The 17,828-nt window shown below is 39.2% G+C and overlaps 1 protein-coding gene across 3 annotated transcripts in view; it reads right to left on the bottom strand.

Annotated features, from left to right (window-relative positions):
- Positions 1 to 274: 274 nt before the first annotated feature.
- pmepa1 (prostate transmembrane protein, androgen induced 1) overlaps positions 275 to 17,828 on the bottom strand; it is a 40,509-nt gene continuing 22,955 nt past the window's right edge. For 2 of the 3 annotated variants that reach the window (XM_005453614.3, XM_005453615.3), the window contains 4 exons: positions 11,318 to 11,472; positions 8,769 to 8,822; positions 8,313 to 8,671; positions 275 to 7,907 (listed from right to left, as the gene is read on the bottom strand). In XM_005453614.3, the coding sequence (XP_005453671.1) occupies positions 7,595 to 7,907; positions 8,313 to 8,671; positions 8,769 to 8,822; positions 11,318 to 11,472 (881 nt within the window). In that variant the 3' untranslated portion in view covers positions 275 to 7,594. Of the gene's footprint in view, positions 7,908 to 8,312; positions 8,672 to 8,768; positions 8,823 to 11,317; positions 11,473 to 13,481; positions 13,932 to 17,828 lie in introns of those variants that run through there. The other variant, XM_005453616.4, reaches the window with a different exon arrangement.

Below are 17,828 nucleotides of genomic sequence, written 5' to 3'. Positions count from 1 at the left end.
TTCAGCCTGAATCAAAGTACAGTCAACAGATCTGCTGCATGATGCTATCACATCAACATGGAACAGGAGCTAATCTAAGGAATGTTCCCAGCAGCTTTTTGAAATGTGCATACAAACCAAATCTTGTATGTGTGCAAAGTGTCTGTGCATGCGTGTGTGTGTGGTGGATGAATGAATGAATGTGTGTCAAAGGCTCCTTTCTTGCAAAAAAGAAAAAAAAAGAAAGCCTCCAAAAATTAATAAATACAAAATAAATAAGCAGAGGAGACTCGGGTGAATTTATAAAACTTTTTATTTGTTTTTTTAAATCGAAGGCTAACTGAAATGTGTCTGATTCATGTTCTGTGACAACAACAATAAACCATTGTCTTGTGTTTGTAACAGAAAAGAAAATAACAACATAGCAAACCCAGCAACACATAGACCATCCAATATAAATTAAAATAAACTGTCTTAATACACAAATAAGCAGTTATTATCACTGAGAATAAGCAGGCCTCTATATAAGTGCATGAGCCATGCTGTGACAGATAACAGATTGAAGTTAAACCCTCAGCTCCATGTTCATTCTTTTTATGAACCTGGTGCTAAGTTTGAGTGATGGTAAAACCAGCATTGCAGAGAATAAGTCAGAGTTCCCACATTTTTATCCAACATCTGGTCCTGAGTGAAGATTTCACTCCGAAGCTGCTGATTATTTGTGTGCAGTTTTATTTTTCTGGACACAATCGCAGCATTTTATCAAGCTTTTCTAAAACATCTGGACCAGCTGCACGTAGGAATCCTTACCAGAACAAACTGGTCTATTGTACAAGCCCCACAGTTTACATGCTTGCAGGATAAAACTCAAGGACAGGTGGAAGACTTCTACAATAGTCACTGCGGTGTAAGATACAGAGGCTTATTTAAATACGAACACATAACATAACTGCGAACAAGAGTGCTTTTGTATACTTTTTCTTCGACATTGTCAGAGGTGAGGCGCCATGCAGCGCTGATTAAAAGAGCAGAGCAAGCAGAGAAAAATGCAATGATACAGAAATATGAAAGGAGAAAATGGTTTGCTTGTACGCCTTTTGCCAGTCTACTTGTGTTACTTAAATCATCCTTTCTTTTAAAACTGATCAAACATATAACAGAAATTGGAGGAAAAAAATATTTTTCCCCAAAATCTAAAAAAAAAAAAAAGTTCAAGCTTGACTGAACTTTTTTTCTTTACAGTGGTCTCGTCTTTGGAGATGTCTTAAATAATGTCACATATGAATCTGGACTGTGTGGTGTGTGATTCTTTGCAAGCAGCCAGAAATGTTAAAAGCAAATATTGCGTCTCATTAAATTTCTGAAGAAAAACATTAATTTCAGCTGTTTTTAGTTACATTTCCAAACATATAGAGCAGCAATAGCAACAGCAATGTGAAAGACACTTTTCTGTTTGTTTTCACAAATTTAGCATCTATTATGGTGATTATGGAAGTCCAGCTTTACCAGGAAAAAGAAAAGGGAAGAGAAGTTGGAATGGTAACATAAAAACAATAGAAGCAGCCACACAGGATTTGCAGATATCTGCTTTTCCACATGTTATTTTTTTGTAGTATTTTAAGGACTTTTAGTCCATTTTAGCTTAGAAACACTGAATGTTTTTTTTCCCTCCATTTTTTTTTCTTGGCCTGACTGGGCTTCCATACATCACAGCTGTAACGTGTTAAGATTTTGTGCTGTCCGAGGTTTTGCGTTGAAAGGCAACAGTAAAGGATTTTTTTTAAGTGTAAGTCTCCGATCATGCTGGACACCAGAAGGCACACATCTAGACGCTGGGTCGAGTAAGGAGACGCGATGATTAGCCGACAGAATGGGTTACGAGGACTAGGTGCTTACATGAAGATTTATACTTGAACTTATAAGTGCGTGACACAAATGTGCTCAAAAAGGTTCTGATAAAAGGGAACTTTAGCTAGCTTTAACATAAGCTCATCTCATGGGGATGATGGGGATCTGTGGCGTCGATCCCCGCACCAATCGCGCCGGTTTGCTCTTCAGACAGCTGCACACTGACAACTTTAAACTGTAAAAAAGGGCACTTAAAAGCAGAAGTACATTTTCTTATATTTACACATCCTCCCCAGAAATCTGCAGTTTTTGTGTGTTAGGTAGTTTTACACTCTCGATGTTTACAAAATGAAAAAAAAAACAAACACATTTTTTAATGATATGAACTTTTGAATTGAAGTTAAATCTTTTTGTTCTCAAGTGAATAAACATCATCAGCAACAACAACAACAACAACAACAACAACAATAAAAAAACTGACATTTAGCACACTACGTTAAAATATGACTAATATCATTAAAAAGGCAAATAGTAGGTGTATTGCAACGATCTTTGCGGTGTCACTACCAAAAACATCTATCTTCATCATCATCATCATCACCAACAACAACAATCTCATCACCATCATCTATTCATCGTCATCATCTGAGACAGTGTGGCCTGGGATGATTGACAGCCCAAACTAGCCACTCACATTTTGCCCGTCTCAGCACAGGCAGGCACACTTGTACGACATAGCAACAATAATAAACAACGAACGTTTCCATGGAGACTCAAAGAGCGCTGACCCAGTGGCAGCGAGGGCCGGTTCTGAAAGGAGCTCTGTCATTGGACAGCGGCCATCTCTAGGGAACAGGAAGAGCTCGTTCAGACAGGAAGAGGGAGAGGGAGGGGAGAGGCAATCAAGGTGTGTGAAATAAATGTTTTTGCTACCTTGTGTGGTCCGCAATAACAAAAACCTCAGTGTGTGTGCGCGTGTGTGTGTGTGTGTGTGTGTCTGTGTGTGTGTGAGGCGTTTGGTTCTTCGGTGAGTTTGTTTAGTCTGCTCTGTGTGTGTCTTTGTGTGTGTTTAGTTTTTGTCTAGACAGCTGGAGGTCTTTCCCAGGGCAAGTGGGTGTACATTAACTGCACACACGCACACACAGTGATCTCCTAACACTTTCAATATCTCCACGATGGATTAAAGCAACAAAAAATATGTGATTTGAGCACTGATTGGTTTAATATGTCTCTTTTATGTGACTCAAATCGAACTGAACTTTAAAAAAAAAACATAAATAAATAGAATTGAGAGTTAAAAAAAAGCTCACAAACACTGGTGAACAAGTACAATTGCATGTAAACACACCAGTCTTTAAGTGTAGGCAGCGCTAGGGTATTAGCAGCTGTGTATAAATGTGTGATCTGTTCTTCCTGTCAGCCTCCAAATGAGTTTTCCCTCTTTCTCCTCCTGTCTTATTTTGTATTGTCAGCCAGTCCGGGTTTTCCCCTGAAATAAGAGATTGATTCTACACATTTTTCCAACTTCCTTATGCATTTTTTAAGATCCTATCACTAATATTTGTGGTCAGAGCCTGTCCAGCCTTCTCATACCCGCTGCAAACCCTCTGGTGCAGGAAAGGAAACCATTTAAGGAAACAACTCTGTTCAAAAACAAGTATGAAAGAGAAAAATAGTTCAAATTACCTTAGGACTTAGAACCAGGCTGCTAACCTCATTACAAGACCAAAGATTATTATTATTATTATTGCTATTATTTTTTTATCGTCGTTCTTTTGGGTCAGTAGATTTGTTAATTTCTATAATATTTTTTTTTTCTTTAAATGATCTATATTAAATGCAATGCAGCAGAGGAACAATACAGAGAGCTCTAGACTTTAAAGATGACGGGAGGGCAAATCTTTTTTCTCACTTTCTGTCTTTACCTCTTGAGAGGAATTCAGTGTTTTCAGGTTTTAACTCTAAAATATAAGCATCTGTAAAGCCCAGATCCTCGATGGATCTTTAAAAGTAGTTCGCTGAGTAATGCTACAAGATGTTTTGAAGATCTTTCTAATATCATCAAAGACTTTTCTAACCAGCTAGAAGAGTCTTTTCAATCTGTTTTATGATTTGAAATGTTATAGTTTGCTGTAGAACACAAAACAAACAAGACTGCATCACTGGGATGCTAAAATGACGAGAAAGACTAGCATAAACACATCCCATCCATCTATCAAGCTGTAAACTTTTAGTTTGTATCCAGCAACTTAAAATTAGAGTTCACCCTAATATCAAATTTACACAGTTTTCTATGTTTTTTTTTTTTTGTGAGCCACTAATTTTTGAAGTTTTTGGATATATAAATGTCACCGTTCTATTTAATGGAATAGAACTGAATGGCATTTACTATGAAGAGCTCAAAGCACCAAAAATTACATTTGAAATATTCTGCAGCTATGCCTCTTTCAAAAATTGTGAAGCTGTTAATCAAAAAACATCCACCATCATTTTTGTGAGCAGTTTCATGTAGGAATTATTTTCTTCATACCAAAAGACACCCTCGCACCTGTGCAGCTACCTGATATTACAGGTCAAATGAGGGGCATGCAATTGAAGTTAACATCCATTCAATCTCCCACCAGCAAGAGCCTTTCATCACACGCACATGGTTGCTTTCTTCTGCACATGGACATGTTTCAAAATTGCAGATCAGTACGAACTAAAGAGTTCCTGCATGAAATGGCTCACTGTAAGGTTTGTGGATTTTTTTTTTATTTTTTTTTTGAATAAACAGATCACAATTTCTGGAAAGAGAAACTATTACCGTCTTTTTCACATTTTGGCACTTTAAACACCCCAAGCAGAGAGTGCCATTTCCTTACATTATATTAAAGAGAACACAGGCATCTCTGTAGCTGATTTCTCCAGAACCGGGCAATTCACACACCAGTTCAACACAATCCAGGTGGATAGGAATGACTACAAAAAAAATTGGAAAAATACATAAATTTACCTTTGGGCCAAACTGTCCCTGTAAACAAGGTTTATACTGGGGAACCAGTTCAGCAGATTGAATTCTTTTTATCACGATAGTTGATAGATGCTGCTGTGACTCATCATGGAAAGTACAGACAAAAAATGAAAGATTATAAAATGTCTTTTTTTTAGCCTTCAGACTTTCTGGTCTCTCAGGAGATCTGGCTACAGTTTGGTTCAGTCCCTGCAGAGGGCGCTGTTGCATAAAGGCTGGACACTAGAGGGCGCTGACTTTGTCTAGCTCAAGCAGCAGCTTTAAATACAAAAACTACAAATACTGATTACTTTCTAATCCAAGTAGCTCAGTCAGCTACATAATGCAACTCTATTAATTCTGCACTCTTAATGAGATGACACAAGACGGGCTGCTATTAACACTCGTGCCACTTTTCAACACTTCAGTGTGCCTAGTTTCAACAACCAGCCTTGTGCTGCATTAACGCTCAAAGAGTTTGAGTCCAAAGCTTAAAAGCATGAGTTTATAATCAAGAAAATTTAAAAAATTCTCCTAATTATAGAATATATTTTGTCAAAGCATATGTTCTGCTGGTTGTATTTAAAGTCCATATGTCTTAAAGTTCTTAAACTTCAAAATGATAAATAAAGTTGTTTTTTAATCCAGTAAATGTTAAAAGCTTTGGTCCACAACTCTTTGCATCTCTTTAAAAGTGCATCACTAGTGGTTGGAGAATCTAAATCTGAATCTAAAAACCTAAAAGGTTCTACCGTTGTGTTTAAGCTTTATTGGTTGGTTGGTCGGCGCTGGCTGACAGAAGATTGTTGTCTCTTTCCTGGTGCAATAAAGTGCTCAGAGTGGCCTGCAAGAGAGAGAAACTTAGAGAGCAGATTGTGTACATGGGTTGAAAACGTGGGAGAGATTTGATCATTCAAAGGAACCAGAGGTACGTGACCAGAAAATTTGGTCTTTCGGGTGCATGAGTGGCCAAAGTGGTGCACAGTCAGTGCATCAGATATTCAGGACCTGCTGGGCGACTGGCTTCCTTCCTGAGTAATGCACTACAAGGGGGATGTCATTGGTTTGTTTTCTCTCTTCTCATCCAATGAATAAAAATATCTGACATTCAAATAAAATAACACAACAGGATTAAAAACTAAGTCTACGACATCCTACTCTACTTAACATCTATTGTTACATTAGACTGTCTCGATTGTTCCAGACATTTGTTGTGTCTGGTTAACATGAATAAACTCTAATGTGCTTCGCTTGTTTGGTCGAGGTAGTAATAGCCAGCTTTGGGATTGGCTAATGATTCGGCCAATAGGATGAGAGAGAGTTAAGACTTTCTGATTGGACCCACAGGTTGGATGCTGACTTGTGGCTGGCTCGCGGGACTCGGACATTTGCATAAACCAAGGATTATTTATTCATTTTTATCAATGGTACAGTAACGGTTAATCCGAGTCCGTTGGGCCAAAGTCGGAACCTCCCCTTACTTTTATCATGATAGCAGCTGCTGTGCACCGCTCGGTCCGAGCTTCACTCACCATGTTCTTGCTTCTCTCTTGTTTTTATGCCCCAATAGACAGAGCTCCTTCAAAATAAAAGTCCCAGAAACGTTCCATCGGCGCATACTAAAAAATAGTGCAATTCTTCTCAGCAATTATATAAATAACTTGAAATTCGTGCTTTTCACTCTAGGTTTGCATACATGTGTGTGTATATATGCTCCATGTGTGACGTATATACACGTCAACATGTACGTTGCAAAAGGTGAAAAGTTGGCACCCCAACAGATTACTGATGTTTGTATCTTTTTTTTTTCTAAAACTAGACAACAAATTGGAAAAAAAAACTAAACAAAAGGAACACAACAAATTTACTCATAGGAATCCATCAAGTATAGAAAAATACCCATGCTTTCCCTACTTTCTGTCTCTTTTCCATCATATTGCGGATTATTCTTTTTCTGCGGTGAACAGTCTTGAACTTTGTGCAACCGTTCTTTTAAAAAAAAGAACATAAAATTTGAAAAAAAAGGAAAAAAAGAAACAAGCATTTCAGTGGCATTGCTTAGGAAATGTAAGGCAGAACTTTTAGCCTTGTGCTACAACTCACGGAATAAGCTATCACCAATTTCTTTCTACTGTGCTAAAATGTCCCAGCGATGTGGCTAAAGCCTGGTGCAGAAGTGGATTTTTGAATATGGACTAAATGGACACAAGCAGCGTGGTGGGGGGGGGATTATCACATTTTAAAAAAAGAAATCCTACAAATGGAAGAACCAAGAAGATTGTAACATTTCGCCATTTGCTTGGATAGGAATTTTCATGAATGTGTGAATAAGATAAAGAATAAGTTCAACGGAAAAAACAGACCAAGTAAATATTCATTGTGAAAGGTGATTACGCAGATCAGTCTGACAGAAGAGAGATGAGGAGGACTTGTTAAGGGAAAGAGGCATCTGCTTCCATCTCACTCCCTTCTAAATCTGCCTCTCTTTTCTGACATCAATGGTTCATCTGAAGACATGAAGCAGGAAGCTGCAGAACAGGATGTGCCAGATGTTCATGCGACTGTGATCTGCAGAAGCAACGTGGTTCCGGGTTATCTTACCCAGAGAAGCCAGTGGGGAAACTGTAAAACTGACCTGCAACATCTAAAACTAACCAGCTCTTAAACCCTTCAGAGTGGATTTTAACAACATCGTGATTTTTCTCCACTGGCCATTACTCCAGTGGTGAGCAGATGTAATCCCGGCTTTCTCACTGGAAGCAGAGAGCAGCACTGTCACACCTGCTGGGGTTTCTGGGATTTCTCCTTTGTATTCCTTGTGTTCCTGTTGTCCACGCTTCCTTGCTGTTGATGCGGAGGTCGGAGCAGGCCTTGTATGAGCGAGGCAGGTGGTGCTTGTGAGGATATCACAGTCCGATTGTTGTGACTGGAGGTTACAGATGCTGGGTGGTAGTAGTGCCCAATCACCTCGCTGTAGGCCGGAGGAGCTCCTTCCACTCGAGAGCCCTGCTTCTGATGCCTGGACAAAGCCTCCTGGGCTTCCAACACACTGATGCCTGAATGGACACTTGGAGGGGGGGCCTGCAGTCTGAGAGCAAAATAAATGAATGAATAAACAACACAGATGAAGACAAGATGACGGCAGAAAAAAATGATTTGTTGTAGGTTTTCAGCTAATCGAATTTCTGCATTCAAAACCTTATAATGCATCATAATTACTGAAAATGAAACATAATTAAACATTAAGCTGTGAAGAGAGGATGTCTAAAGCTCTTAGTCTCTTTTTCCACTTATACTCCATTTCTCCTTTATTGTGCTGTACATCTAGTCACAGTTAGTACAAAGTTAGTACAAAGAACACAAACATTTCTATAACGCCTTTTATAAGCTGGATAAGTCTCTGATAAAAATCCTTAACACAGGAATTAGTCAACACGACGACAAGTGAGTGATCCAAAACACAATAACAGACCACAGACTTGATTATTGTTACCTGGCCTGCAGATAGGAGTTGGATGGATCGAGAGGGTGGGAGTCGAACACTGTTCGGTTGGGTGGCGCTCTGACCGACTCGCGGTTCAGCTCCATCTGCTGCTCGGGGTCTCTGAGCTGCAGGGTGCAGGGCCCCTGGTACGGCGGGGGCTCCTCTCCATCTGAGAGGGAGATGGTGGGGGGAAGATCGATGAGGCTCTGAGGCAGGTAGGGATAAGTTGGCTGAAAGCGACTCGGGGCGTATGTGTGCTGGAAGCGCTGGGGCTGCAGCGGAGGATGGGAGTGGCTATGCTGTGCTTCCCGCTGTATGTAGGATGAGCTGCCCCCTCTCTCCGGGGGGTGGGTGTTATACACCTGGTGCTGTGTGAGGAGAGATATTTAATTACTGCTGTGCCTCTAACTAATGTTGGTTTAAATTAACTTTGTACTAAATCAAACTGGTTGAAGCAGAACTCACCTCATTTAGACCACTGTTTGTGCCTGTTCCCTCAGAGGACCACAGACTTCCCTCCTGTGTGCAAGAAAGTCCATTTATGTAATTAAACAATAAAAATAATTCTTCATTTTTTGCATTTTGCATCTCTATTAGCAAAGAACAGCAGTAAGTAAAAGAAAATGTTGAGAAGAAGAGCATGAGAATGTCTGCATGGTGTAAACACTCAGTAGGCAGGGAAGCAGTTCTTGTGGTTTGCGCATTAGCCACTCATCTGCTGGCTGACCTCAAACCACATTTAGCACTATTTAAAAGTATAATTTATTCATCTGATTTGTAATAGTTCAAATTTCAATAAAATTGATCTGGTTAAGACATAGATACTATAAGGGGAATATACACTGCTGCTAAATATACACTGCTGCCAATAACGATTTCAACACTGCTGTGTAATTTTTAGAGATGAGTGGTTGTAACTTCCTGTCATATATTAGTTCTTGTTTTAAACACTGTCACAAAGACTTTCCACTGCAATCGCCTTTCCCCAAACATAGAACATGAGACTTGGTACTGATACCCTTCTTATTGTTTGCTCAAACTTTACTGGATGGATGAGTGCATGCTATCTGTTAGAGGACTCCGTTTGTTTATATAAACCTGTCTATGTAAAAGTGTGAAGCTAACTATGAGCCCTGCTTCTATTAAAGTATTTTTAAATCTAGGTTATACTGCCTAATACTGTCTTCTCCAGTAAAATGTTGTACCTTTCACCCTGTGTTTTACCTTTTCCTACAGTTAAATATATGAGCCGTATTGTGTAATGTATGTGCATAATTTGACACTGTAAGCTTTTTTCACATTCAGTTAACAAAGCATAAATTTTTTCAGTGCTCATTTAAAATCAGCAGCACGTATAGTTTGGTACAACATTGCCCAACACAAGTATGACTTAAAACGTTGAAATTAAGAGTGTACATGAATCTATAATGGACTGAACAATACTTTGAGCTCAAGCTGATTTTTAGAGGGTGTCTTGATGCCTTCGGTTTCACCGCTTGTAGTGAGGAGAAGACAAAAGTAGTTCTTTGCTTCTTTAAAAAAAACTTTTCCAACTTTTGTAAAAAACATATATACTCTCTCTGGTGACAGTTTTCTTGCCTGCTTGTCTGGCTGCATGTGTGTCACCATGTCTGTTTGCTAATCCAAATTAACTAGGACACTATGACTCCCCTGAGCTTATAAGGAGCTCTATGTGTGTGTGTGTATGTGCATGTTTGTGCTTCATTCTTTACTCATATTTTAAACTGAAACTGAAGCCACACACATACACACACAGACAGTGATTCAGTGGAAGGTGATTCAGGCAGCACTAGTGAAGTCATATGTTTGAGGAAGCCTCAGGTGTAAGTCGGTGCGTGTTCTTCAAATAGACATCGGCAAGTCGTGATGGCCCTTAATGAAGAAATGAGTCAGTGCGTTAGCGTTAGCCTGCAGCACAGTTTAATCACTGTGATCACATGCGGCCAGTCGGCACGCACCTGAAACTGCTTTTATTGTGAAACTGTCTGAAACAGATGTTCACTTCCTCCAGGAAGTCTGTTTATAAAGATTAATGACTGTAACTATAAAAGGTCAGCGTGGTTGAGGGGTTTGTTATATGTTTTATCTATTTGTCTTTATAAACCATTTCGTTCATTTTTCATATATTTCTTTAACTCTCTCTCCCTACATATATCTTGTTCATAACCTTGCAAAGTCGGATAGCTTTACTGGAAAATAAAATGTCGAGACACTAACTTTATTCCATGTCTTAAACAGACTGTGCTATTTTATTTCTTCAAGTTTTAATTAATTAATTCATTTATCTTACATAATATCTGCCACCATTTACACCTTTTCATTTTCTGTTTGCTCCACATATTCAAACCAACTTTGTCTTTCTCTGACACAGAAACACGTTTATGTTTAAGCTATGTAAAGGCACCATGGAAAAATGAGCGGTGTATTGCTGCAGTAGGTAAGCAAAGTTGCCGCACACCCCACCCTGCCCACTCATCTCACCAATCTGAGCCATGGTCTGAGTAACCCTCATCACTCAGGCGACTCACACATGGACTCTATACTCAGACCGAGCCCTTTGCACTACTTTCAAGCAATTTGTTCTCCAATCTGTGCCTTTCTACTATTTTGTAAATGTTTCTTCTGCTTGTTATTTATTCCTCCTGTCTTATCATTTATATTTAATTCCTGCACAGAGAACCCATAATTTCATTGTACATGTACAATGACAATAAAGGGCTATTCTATTCTACAGTCTGGACACAAGTGCACATTTTGGTGTATTGAGGTTGAATGAAATGACTTTTTTAAAATGAAGAAAACAGTGAACTACAGGCCTTAAAATACATTTTCTCTTCTTTGCTCGGTGTGTCAGAACTGTGTTACCTTTTTAGCAGCAACATGTATGTAAACACAACTGAATAAAACGTTTTGCACACATAATGAATGAGCTACTGTAAGTGCATAGCTTGGGCAACAAATCATCATGCAGTCCTGGCATAAGTTTGACTTACGTTGGCCAGTGGCAGGTGTCTCCTGCGTGTAGGGGCGTGCCTGGAAAGAAGGGAGCGTGCTGATAGGCGGTAGTGGTTGAGAAGACAGGTGATGACCACCACCATCACCATCATGACTATTACGATCACCAGAATCTGGACGAACTCCAGCTGGGCTGCAGTGACAGAGAAACAAAGACTGATGTAAGTATGAGTCTCAAGAAAGCAGAAAACAGTCCTCTGTGGCTCTTTGTACAATAACCCTGATGATGGTACAGTCACATTAACACCGTTAGGTCATGTACGTGCCTTGCAAGGACATGAAAAGTGTATGATGCTATATTTTTGGCACTTTAAGGGATTAAAAATCGGCATACATCTGCCTATTTTGCAATATATTTGAAGATCTAATATTTCTATTTATGTATTTAAAATCCAATCATTGTCAGAGACTTTTTAGATGGCCAAAGACCTCATCCCCTGTATAGTTGCCTCACATAACATAATCACCATCCTCTTATTACGTTTTAGGGCAATTACAGCTGAGATCACAGCTCTCTAGTCTCATTCCAAGCAACTAAAAATACACATTTCAAAAGTTCAGGGCTTTCACAAAAACAAAACACTGTTGTAAATCCTTATTTAGTTATTCATCTAAAATAATAATGATAATAATAACAAAATAACTAATGGCTGGATTTGAAAAATAGTATTGTCCATTTAATCATTGGGGATGTTGGTAGTTGAGGTCAAACAACATGGAGAGAGCTAAAGTACATTAAACAGTATTGCAGCATATACCCAATAAATACTGTGTAAAATATATGAGTTCATCATCTTTTTTGGTTTTTTAGTACTTGGAGTGCTTCAACACATTAGTGGTTAAAAATGACTTCAACAAATACGAAAACACACATTTAAAGCAGGTTGGTATAATTTATGTTATTAGAAGAAAAAACAGACAAAGATATAGTCCTCATGTCAGGTCAGGGTGTTTCACACACACACACACACACACACACACACACACACACACACACACACACACACACACACACACACACAGCCAGACGAGGCCAGGCTGACAGACAGGGCCACCTTTGTTGAGAGACAGCCTGCTTTAAATACCCCTTAACCCTGCTCCACCTCCCCCATCATCAACACTGCCATTATCCACACACACAGAAACAGAGGCTTTTTTCTCACACTTTGTTTTTGTTTTGTTTTTTTCACAGGGAGCAGGCAGAGGTCAGGGCCAAGTCAGACACAAGAGCATAAAGTAACTAGCAGACAACAAACCAACTCACCCCCGCACAGCCCCTACCCACACACACTCACACTGCATTCGGTTTTTCTCACAGTCCACACCAGTTATCACAGTCTTGAGTTCCTCTTACCAGTAAACCATCACACAAGATAAAGAAGTATAGAGTCAGATGACTCCTGTATCACTGGATTCATTCACGTATTACTTTTTATCACATTTATTTATACTAGCTCACAGGCTACACTAACATATTAAAGCAAAAAAAGAAGTTTCAGAGACGTGCAGAACTCTCTGATAGAGAAGCAGAGTTCTAAATAATCAATAGAAATGAACAGCCAAACTTAAAACATATACTAGATTCTGGGAACTACACACCAGTTTTTTAACAAAAAAAAAAATCTAACATTTTATTTAAACCACGATTAAAAGCATCATTCTTCCCTTTCTATTAGGCACTTATGCTTAGCACGTATGGTCTATGTACACAAGAGGACCCCAAAGAACTCCAGGGAATGTGGTCAGAAGACCACTTAGGACAAACTTCTGTAACATTTGCAGCTGCACACTTCCTGGGATTAAAAGGATTTTCACAGCAAGATAACCCAAAGTTGGCTGAGATGATGCATTTAAATGGCATTTCACTTGACCAAATGTCCAAATTTCCAAGATTTTTAATATGCAGTGATGCACAAAACTAGTAAAGCTGCAAACTCCCACATGTAAGAAAAACTTTAATTGACAATTTAGATATATACATATATAACTATCTACAACTATCTGCAAATATGCTGATTCACATGCATTTAAAAGGAAAAATGAACTTAAAGACTAAAGCGTGCTTGCTTAAAAATAAATCAGACTAGTGCATACAAAGGAATCTGATAACATACATCTTTTCATCTCAGATAAGAAACTCACCGCACAGCTGTGTCTGAACACAGTTGTCATGGTTGTGACTCTGTGATGAAGGTTGCATAGTCTCGTCACTCAACAAGCCTCACACACACAAAAAAAGCTTGATTTCCAGAGGACAGATCGTGAAGATCTCCTACTGAGGGAAAAGTAAGAAACCAACGCTAAACCAAAACAACAAAAGTAAAAGAAAGTAAAACAAAACTTTCCAAGCTACATATCCCGTGGATGCTCCGACACCATGTGTGTCCTCACCGGCCGTCACACACACTCTGAGCCTGGAGTAAGCTTTGTCTGCAACTTTTTCTCACACACATTCCCACACTGTCCAGACACACACAGGCGCACATATCGAGGAAACAGCTGACCAGACCCTTTCTTCTGCCCTCCCTCGCCACCAAAACCCAATAGCTGTGAACAAAAGGGGTCAGTGTGAGGGAGGAGGGGAGGCAGAGAAAGAGACAGAGGGAGAGGGGAGAGAAAAAGAGGGGGAGTGGTGAGAGCGTCTGGGAGAGGAGACAGATGGGTCAGTGGGATGGAGAGAATAATGATGAGATAGAGAGAGAGAGAGACAGGGAGAGGGGAGGGGGAGCTGAGTTTGAAGTTTGAACTTCTCTGCTCATTAGGACATTCAAACACTGAGGCAATTAAACTCTTACAAGCAGAATACAATAGTTAGTACTGACTGCTTCATCATTGAAAGGATCGTTGTGGTCTGGTATGGTCTGTCATGGCACGGTATGGTGCGGTAGGGGTCAAGAACAAGAGCGCAGCTTTTTAAATATTATATGAAGAGATCGTATATGAAATGATTCCCTGCAAATGTTGTAATTCAGCCCTCTTTGACTCGCCTCCTGACTGCATTATTCCAAATCTATTTTGCTGGTGTACAGATGCAAAATATGGAAAATTGTGTCACCGTCCATAAATATCCAGACCTAAATTTAGCTGTAAGGCAACACCATCCCTCCAGGACTAAGCCCAATATGTTGTCTCCCACAAAATAACACTTTTATGCAAAATGCAGAGAAAACTAAGCGAAAGGCAAACCATGAGAATATTTAACTTCACACTAATGGAGCCCCTTTTCCCTCATATTACTTGCAAAATGTTATAAAAAATGTTTTAAAAATACCAGCCAATGTCAGGGTTGTGGGGCCTAATTACATCAGTGGATTCGTGTGGATTGGGCCCACATGTACAGTCCTGGTTTTTCAGTCCATCACAGAAGATCAGCTACTGTCACGTCTGCATCTTCTCTCTGTCTCTAAGTTCTTTGGGCAGAAATCAGAGCACCTGGATGTAACCCACACATCCACAGGGTGAACTCGGAAACCCCCGCACAGCGGGGCCCCAGCCGACCAGGTTGGTCCGAACCCAGGATCGTTCTTGGTATGAGGTGACATTGCTAACCACTGCACCACCATGCAGCCCTGTTACATAACGTCAGAGTTCCTGTTGACGTTGTGAATGCAGAAAAGACGGCTTGGAAGGTTTATAGTTACCAAAGAGGCCACTGTGCTGTGGTACGGTATGTTGCGAAGGGAAAGGAAAGGGAGGGAAAGAAAAGTTGTGGGAGTTTAGCACCAGCTGAAAGAACAAGCTGTCAGCAGGCAGTGAGCCCACACACACGCACAAACACACACACACACACACACACACAGTCTGGGTGGCTTCACACAGATGGCGAGACTGGCATCGCTGTATGTTTAAGTGCCTCTCTGTTCCTTTTTTGCCTTTGACAATAACAACAGTTCGCTTTAACAGGCAATGTGACTGTTTACAGATAATAATTTTAGTCTGTTTATGTTTGCTCATGTGGGTGTCTGTGTTCCTTTCCTCCCATGTCTGCTACAGTATGTCCCTTAATTTCTCCCTTTGATATCTTTCCGTCCTTCCTTTCAGTCCTTTTTTTTCTTCTTTCTGTTCGAGGTTTGAAGATTTCATGGCAACATTGTTCAAAAATTAAAAGTGGATTTAGTACATAAAGCCATACTGTTGCATTCTGGCACTTTTGTATTTGCGAACACCTTTTTTTATGTGCTAATTTAGTTATTTGCTTCATACTGGATATGCTATCTCAAAACTGGTCATCTTAACATTATATTTATAGCACTTATATTCACATATCTATAACTTTGTAGTGACACTGGGCTTGTTTGACTCATTTTGGTAAAAGTACATATATAGCCAAATCAGATGTAAAGTGGGCCCCAACAGCAAAACCCATGCATATTAAATTAACAATATTAATATTAAGAAGTAAACATGTCCACCTTCTCTGTTTCTTTTAGTCTAAATAAGTAAAACCACATTTATTAAACCATTCTTTACAAAACACATGAAGAGCAGACTATAAGTTACAGATTACAGTAGATCTACAAGTATTTTGGAACTACAGATTTGTTTCTTTGTTAACTTTTTTTTTTTTTACTTTTTTTACAGTTTAATAATAATAATAATAATAGTTTAGACAACTTGTAGCGATCAAAAAACATGTTTAAGCTTCCAGATATTTCCACACCCGTGTAATAATTCTGGCATCGCCACACCAGGGGTTCTGGCCCATGGACCGAATGTTTGAAAGCCGCATTTACAGCCACAAGTTTGAGCCACTTGAGTGCCTTTCGCTGACGTTTTAATGTTTGTTATCCTGTTTCCTTTCAGCTTTTGCAAATTGATGTGTCACCATTCAATGAAAAATTCCTACTATTGCTATAAAAACATGCTCTGTCAGTCCCCCCTGAACACAGAGCTCCCAAAACTGCGAGGTCAGCAGGTCGGCCAGCAGCTCTCCTCCCTTCCCTTTCTTTTCCTCTCTTATTTTGATTCCCTCTTTTCTCTCCAGTGTCAATAATGCTGCGTTTAGCTCACTCCTTCCATTCTGCATGCTAACTGGGAAATGATTATCTCAGCTGTCTGATTTTCATCCACTTATGCCGCTCATTTTAAGGTGCATAACTTTGCAGAGAGATTTTATTTTATTTTTTGCAAAATTTAGGACATGCCCCCCCCCCGTGGAGATTTAAAATGCGCAGCCATTCCACCTCATTTTCCCCATTCCCTCTTCTTCTTTTTTCTCTCTGTCATCTTATTCTTCATCCTTATTTCTCTTCTCTTTCAATCGCAGAAGCCTTTTTGGTATGCCAAAATTATTTTTAAAGCAAATGTGTTGTGCAGATGCACCGCTGAAAAACATCCTTGAGGCTAAAACATGCTCCAGCGAAGATACATAATAACACCGTTTCTGTGGTATGCTACAAAAAACAGGTTTGTTCAAACTGCAGAGGCTCCAAAATCTCAGCTACATGCTCATATGTGTGCATTCAAAGAGACAAGAAAAGAAATATAAAACAAATAGGCAAACAATGATCAAGCTTTAGTGTATTTGATTTCTTCCTGGCAGACAAAAATGTGCACCGCCGAGTATTTGTGCCAAATGCAAACAGAAAACCGCATTCATGGGTTTATTAAGCCTCAGCCCACGCTGCATTGACAATTGCTACGGTTATAAGTCAAAGAAATCCCTCTGCCCCAGATAACTTTCAAAAGACACTGCTACCCTTGTTGACTTTATCAAACTCTTTTACTTTTTGTCTTTAAATAATGGACGGTGGACTGCGATCCAAAAGAGGACTTCTCTACTCATAACATTCATTGTATTTCACACAAATGGAGTCTAAAAAAAATCTCTTATTAATTCATTAGCCATCTGGGGTGCAACTGTATTGTGCAAAAGCATTTTTATTTAATCCCTGAATAGTTAAGGTGATATTTTTCAGCTCACCTGTTTGTTCTGATCTGTAGTCCATTCAGTTTACTAAAAAAAATTGTCACATGTGTGATGGTGATTAAAAATGACTTAAATGGCTCATCCAGTTTCAAATTATCTTCAGTTGACTGACTAATTGAATCAGTGCAGGTGCTTAACCTTCAGCCAGATTAGACAAGCAACCAAAATAACTGAGAGGATTCATTTATGACCCCTTATTTTTTATGCAGGAATATTTTTTCTAATGACGCCATTTGAGTTTATGATAGCTGCTGTCTTTCTAATATATAATTGTATTGTATAATTGTTTTAATCATTTTAATGCAATAAATGCATCTTCAACTCGTCTCCATTAGTTGTTTTGGTGTTATTTGCCTCAAAGCTTCTGCAGCAGCACGTCTTACTATTCTAAGCCTATTAGCTATGCTTCATTGCTACATTGTAGCGATCAGACACTGAAAATTAGTGCACGATTTTAAAACGTGCATATATTTTCAAAGTGACAAAAAAACGAAAAGTTGAAGAAGTCAAAGTTTGACTTTATGACTGAACTTAAAACAGTTGCGAGTTACATTTCATTT

Source organism: Oreochromis niloticus, linkage group LG5 (genome assembly GCF_001858045.2).
Source record: "Oreochromis niloticus isolate F11D_XX linkage group LG5, O_niloticus_UMD_NMBU, whole genome shotgun sequence".
NCBI classification, from domain to species: domain Eukaryota; kingdom Metazoa; phylum Chordata; class Actinopteri; order Cichliformes; family Cichlidae; genus Oreochromis; species Oreochromis niloticus.
The sequence above is the reverse complement of the archived record's forward strand: the minus strand, read 5'-3'. Positions and strand labels throughout refer to the sequence as shown.